The 6,216-nt window shown below is 56.1% G+C and overlaps 1 protein-coding gene across 1 annotated transcript in view; it reads left to right on the forward strand.

Moving 5' to 3' along the window:
- ZFAT (zinc finger and AT-hook domain containing) overlaps nucleotides 1-6,216 on the forward strand; it is a 134,138-nt gene that overhangs the window by 108,570 nt on the left and 19,352 nt on the right. The window contains 1 exon segment of the mRNA XM_015561439.1: nucleotides 1-67. This exon segment is cut by the window's left edge and continues 23 nt beyond it. Within this exon segment, the coding sequence (XP_015416925.1) occupies nucleotides 1-67 (67 nt within the window).

The following is a 6,216-nucleotide window of genomic DNA, read 5'->3' on the forward strand; positions in this document are numbered from 1 at the left end:
TGGCTGTGACTACTCGACTCCAGATAAATATAAGCTGCAGGCCCACCTTAAAGTGCACACAGAGCTGGTAAGTAGAAGCCGGGGGCAGCCCGTCTCCCCTGGGTGCTCATGGCTTGCTCACCTTCATGCCACTGGAGGTGTCCCCGCTTCGTGTCCATCCAGTGTGTCAGCGTCCACCCTGAACCAAGAGGCCTTCTCACCACGCAGGCTCTCCGCCTTCCCAGAGCCTTCCCAGGAGAGCCTCCAGTTTGATGATAAAAAAAAAAGATTAGAGGGAATAAACTTGCTTTCTGTGCAAAATGTTCAGCGTCGGTGAGAGTCTGCAGAAGGGAGCTCTGCAGAACAGAAGGGAAGCCAGCTCTCTCAGCGATGTGCTAGGAATACTAAGAGGGGTAACGTCGTCCCCATAGCTGCCACCAGAGTTGTTGAAGGAGGCAATTAGATGACGCCTGCCAAGAGATAATAAGGGGATTGGTTCATAGTAAGAGCACAGTGAACCGTGACGACCACAGTTGTCTAACGGTCGTGTTATTTGTAGGAAATCAAGAGAATATCAGTGAAGCAATTTTATTTTCATTTCATTTTACTTTTTTAATATTTTCTTACTGATTTCAAAGAGGAAGGGAGAGGGAGAGATAGAAACATCAATGATGAGAGAGAATCATTGTTTGGCTGCCTCCTGCATGCCCCCTACTGGGGATCGAGCCATAACCCAGGCATGTGCCTGACCAGGAATCGAACCATGACCTCCTGGTTCATAGGTCAATGCTCAATCGCTGAGCAAAACTGGCTGGGCCAGCAATTTTATTTTTAAAAAAGCGATGTGTTTATTCAAGGTGCGGTTCATATTCACTATGGGAAATCTGTTCACTTCTTTGGTGGGAGATTGTATAACATCACATGACTGTTTATTTTTGCGACTCATCTAGTTGGGATGACAGTTGGGAGTGATTTGAGGCAGGTGTTGGGGGCACAGCGGGCCCTCGTGGGGCTGGTTTCCATGGCATCCTTCCTATGCCTCGGGCGGCACAAAGCGAGGCTTTGGAGACGGGATGTCATGCCCCCGTTTCCTGGCACCAAACACTGTGGCACTAAGGGTGATGTCAGGGTTGCCCAGGTTTTGTGGGTGGGCAAGAACATGCCCTCTGCGGTTAGGAACCTGGATTCGAATCCTGTCTCCAGCACTGCACAGGCTGTGTGACCTTGGGTGTCACTGGTCCTTCCTGCGTGGCCTTCTGTATGAAATCTGTATTAAAAAGTACATATCTGTCTTACGTACGCACATACACGGGTATATATACATATATATATATGTATATATACATACACACACACACATATACGCATGTATATGTACACACACGTGTTTTTTTAAATGACTTTTTTCACTTCCAGTTGACATTCAATATTATACTAGTTTCAAATATACATCATAGTGGTTAGACATTTATATAATTTATGACGTGATCCCTCGATAAGTCTAATACACACACGTACACATCCATGAAACACAACTACCAACAGCACACACATGTACACATGCACACACGTGTTTGTACATGTATATTGATCCCTGGAGTCAATGGGAGGTGAGAATGGAATGCTCGAGCTGAGGAACTTGCTCAGTGCTGGGTGGCTGGCTGTGTGTCAGCAGCTGCCTGCCCCCTGGTTCTGCCTGCTACTCGGTCCTGCTTCCTTCCAGAATGGCTGACAGGGCGGTGTGGCTTCCAGGTTCCCCGGGCCGGGAACCAGGTGTCAGGAGGCATTATTGTGACTTTGCCAGAAATGCCTGTGAAGCCAGGAGGAAGGGCGGCCGGCACTGACCAGGATTCTCGGAGCGTGGGGTGTCGCCGTTCATCCCAGGACCCGGACTGCCGCCCACTCAGCCTCGGGACGGATCACAGGAGCGGGCCTCAGCTGACCCATCCTCAGGGAGGGCGGAGTGAGGAAGGACAGGCAGCTGCCCGCACAGCCCGGCCTGGAGCGCATCACAGGCAGGTGGCTGTCACCTGCTCCTACTGTTCCATCGTTCATTTCGGAACGTGGTGCTCTGGAACGGGGTTTTCAAACATGGACTTGGGGCTGATGAGAGGAGGAAGCCTGAGGAGAGAGTCACAGGCGCGCCTGTTTTTCCATGCCCAGTGCCTGTGTCTGAGGGACTCGGGTCCCCCCAGCTATGTTCTGGCCCCTGGATGGGGTAATTGGCTCCCGGCCACATCCCAGGGGTCACAGGCAATGAATGGGGTGTCAGGGACCTGCTCTCAGCCCTTCAGCCCCAACTCATGGGCTTTCGTTTTTCTCGATAACTGGCATTTAAGAAGCTTCTCTTGTCCACTCTCTGTGGTTATGGATCTCCACCCAAGGGGCCCCTCTTGGTTTGGGCACTGGGAGGTGGAGTGACTGTGCTGCCCCCCTTCCTACGAGGTGCCTGGGTGAGCTTCGTGATGGAAAACGGGGTGCAGACAGTGCCAGGGCAGGGCTGGGTGGGTGGGGAGGGGGTGCTGCCCTGAGGGGGGCGAGTCCTCATGTCAGCCTGGGGCTTGGTTCTCACTGTGACCCTCGGGGCTGAGGCCAGGGGTGTGGAAAGCCCGCCAGACCCTCCCCTGCGAGTCCCATGCCGCGCAAAGTGAGGACATTGAAAAGGAGCCTCCACCCAGTGGACCTGGACCCGGTCTGTTCCTGTTGTGGCAGGGCTCAGGGTGCTGGGTTTCTTTCCCGGGGACTCAGCTGTTTCTCAGCCCAGGGTCCACCGAGGGGTTGGAAGGTGTGCACCCACTTAACACGGTTGCTTCCTGGCACCTCTCCCTCCGTTAGCAACTAGACCAGTGGTTCTCAACCTTCTGGCCCTTTAAATACAGCTCCTCATGTTGTGACCCAACCATAACATTATTCTCGTTGCTACTTCATCACTGTAATGTTGCTACTGTTATGAATCGTCATGTAAATATCTGATATGCAGGATGGTCTTTGGCGACCCCTGTGAAAGGGTCGTTCGACCGCCATAGGGGTCGCGACCCACGGGTTGAGAACCGCTGAACTAGATGTACAGTCAGGGCTGTACTGGAATCGGGAGATGTGGGGCTTGGTCAGGGTCTTGGTCCGGGACATGTCTGGACCCCTGTGCAAACATGGGGAAGGGAGTCTTGAGAGAAGACGCTGTTTGTACAGCGAGAGGGGCTGGGGGTCTGGCAGGCTGGAGGCAGACCCCGCGTCCACGTCTGGGATCTAGGGTGACCTCTTAGCTTCCTGGAACCTCGCTTTTCTCACCTGTGCAATGGACATGGCGCCCCTGTCCTATTCTCGGGGGGTGAGAGCCAAGTTAGAAAACGTGTAGGATAACGAGGTCGGTGTGTGTTCTGCCTGAGTCATGGTCCATTCCCGATCCCTATGGGGCCGCTCACTGCGTTCGGTGGGCCTCGGCTCCTCTGCCTTAAAGGAAAGGGGATCGAACAAAACAGAAATGACCCGCATTACCCGCCCACACCCACATAAGCGTTATTCCTGAGACCTTTGTTTCCGTACGTTTATGTCAGTATGTGTACATGTGTGTGCGGGGTGGCGAAGTGACATGTTTGTCCGTCACTGACCTGTCAGTGCACCGTTTATTTGGCTATAAAGGTGAACTAATTTAAAAATCAACCAACGCTCGGTGCCAGCAAAGCAGAGGAAGGAAAGGGAGCTGCTGCCAGTCCCCCTGGGAGTAGCGGTCCGTCTGCGGTGGTTTCCTTCCTTCAAGTGGAGGGGAATGTTCCCGACTTGAATGATGGGACACAGCGGTTCCTTTCCCGGGCAACGGGAGGGCAGACCTTTTTACCTGGTCACAGGCCAGTTCGTTTCTCTGTCGCCCGCGGGCATGTGTCCCCAGAACCGGGGACCTGGGCCACCAGAGTGTCCGCTGCACAGAGCCGGGGCCCGAACCACAGGGGCGCGGCCTGGCAGAGCAGAGCCGCTGCGGGTGAACGGAGACCCTTGAGCTGAAATCCGAAGGGAGCCCGATTCCAGCTCCTTCCTCACTGTTCACAGGGGAGTGTCAGCTGTCCTGCCTCCTCTGGCCTGTGTGTCCCTCCGCGATGACTGGGCTCCGGGTGTTGTTGCTCCTTGCGGGTGGCTCAGTGGCTCACGCCTTTGTCCTCGGGGCACAGCCCAGCACAGGGCGGCCGGGAGGGCTGGGAACGAAGGGTTGAGTGCGCAGAGGGCGGCGGGACCGTAGCCGCGGCCTTCGATCCCGGAGATGGTGCTCGAGTGCAGCCTCCCACCTTACGTTTCTAAGTTAATTCCAAATGTTTCATAGGTGTACTCAGGCCAGTTAGTACATCGGGTGGTGCAGGGGTGTAGACCAAGGCGAGGTTTGCCCAGAGTGAGCCCGGGGGCTGCACCGCGGGCCGTGGCCGTGGCCTCCAGCTGCCGCCTCCCTCCTTTCAGAGCCTGGTGTGGCTCTGTCACCGCCATCACGGCGTGTAGCTCGCACCGCTGCCTCCGCCAGGAAGGCTTTAACCGCCGCGCTTTTTAAGTTGGCTTTGTCGGTCCGGGCTTTCATCTCTGTATGGAGCGGAGGTTTTGAAAAAGAAATAAATGAGTTCTAAGAATGCACCCTTTCCCACCGCCCATGTCCTCCCGCCAGCCTTCAAAGGCATCGAGAAATGAGGGGCCCTGATAAGCTCTGAGATAAATTGCTTTCGGACGATCAGAGATTAAAAGGAAAAAAATCAAATACCAAGGACTCAGGGGAGATCACCGCAAACTCCTTCAAAGCTCCCGAGAGCTCCGTCAGCTCTGAGGACGTGGGCGTGACGGGTCTCCGGGTGGGTGAGGGGCCCACGCATCCTTCAGATGTCACGGTGACATTGTGTGAGCTCCTGTGTGCCAGGCGGGAGGCCGAGGTGACCTGGGAGGGTGGGGGCAGAGGAGGACAGTGACGGGAGCACACAGAAGCCTGGGGCCGTGCTGCAGTCTGGGCAGAAGTCCTGGGCGCTGGCGGGGCCTCGCGCTGGCTGCCCGCACCCCGGACACCTGGGCCTGGCGGGCAGGCTTGGACCCCAGAGGTGTGAAATGCATCCACACCAGTTGGTTGTTCGGAGGGACTTGATTATTTGTTTTATTTTTTTATGTTTTATTTTTATTTTTGTTAATCCTCACCCCAGGATATTTTTCCATTGGTTTTTTTAGAGAGAGTGGAAGGGAGAGGGAGAAACAGAAACGTCAACGTGACAGAGACACATCAATTGCTTGATTGGTTGCCTCCTGCACGCACCCCAACCAGGGCCGCTGGGGAACCTGCAACCAAGGTACGTGCCCTTGACTGGAATCGAACCCGGGGCCCTTCAGTTTGCGGGCCGATGCTGTAGCCACTGAGCCAAACTGGCCAGGGCTGTTTTGTTTTTAAATACAAAGTGCCCTTTTCTTAAGTGTACTTTGGGGAGCACCAGCCTCCGGGGGCATCCTGCGAGTCCACCAGGCAGTCTGGCCCCGAGGGTCTGTGCCCTGAGGCTGAGCTGCGGGAACACAGCCACGCCCACCGCAGCAGCGCTGGTCACACTCATCCAGCACTCGCCGTGCTGAGCACTGGATGTGCTTTTTGGACACACTTTACTTTTTAGAGCAGTTTTAGGTTCAAAATTGAGCAGCAGGTACAGATTCCCCGTGTGCCCCTCCCCCACACGCCCAGCCTACCCTGGACCAGCCCCACTTGGTCGCGCGTGGGGTTCCCTCACGCACCGTTGGGCTTGAGGTGCTCACGTTCTGTGGCCGCTTGCGTCTGTGCTCATGGCGACGCTGGCCTGTTGTCTTCTCTGCTGGTAATGCCTTTGGTTTGTCATTAGGGTTAGCGGTGAGGCGGCGGCCGGGCCTGGTGAGGGCCTCCCTGCAGCCTGGGCAGGACTGGGCTCTGGGCGGGAGGAGCCAGCTGGGCATCCGCACACTCGGCTCCGACATGGGCTCTTCCTGGGAGCCCTTGGCCTCAGTTTCTTAATCTGTAACAGGAGCACAACAATGCCGTCCAGGGAGAGTCTCCTGCACTCTATTCTCTGACCCCCGTGCCCGCCGTGCCCTGAGCGCCGGGGACGCGATGTGCGCCGGCCTGTGTGGAGACGCGAGGCCGAGCCCTGCCCTGCAGCCTGGCCACCTCTGCAGGACTGCCAGCTCTCACGGAGCCCAGCCCTCCCTCGGACCCGGGGTGGCCTCGTTCCCCGGCCGCTGTGGAGCTGGCCAACTGTGCGG

Source organism: Myotis davidii, unplaced genomic scaffold, assembly GCF_000327345.1.
Source record: "Myotis davidii unplaced genomic scaffold, ASM32734v1 scaffold30, whole genome shotgun sequence".
NCBI classification, from domain to species: Eukaryota; Metazoa; Chordata; class Mammalia; order Chiroptera; family Vespertilionidae; genus Myotis; species Myotis davidii.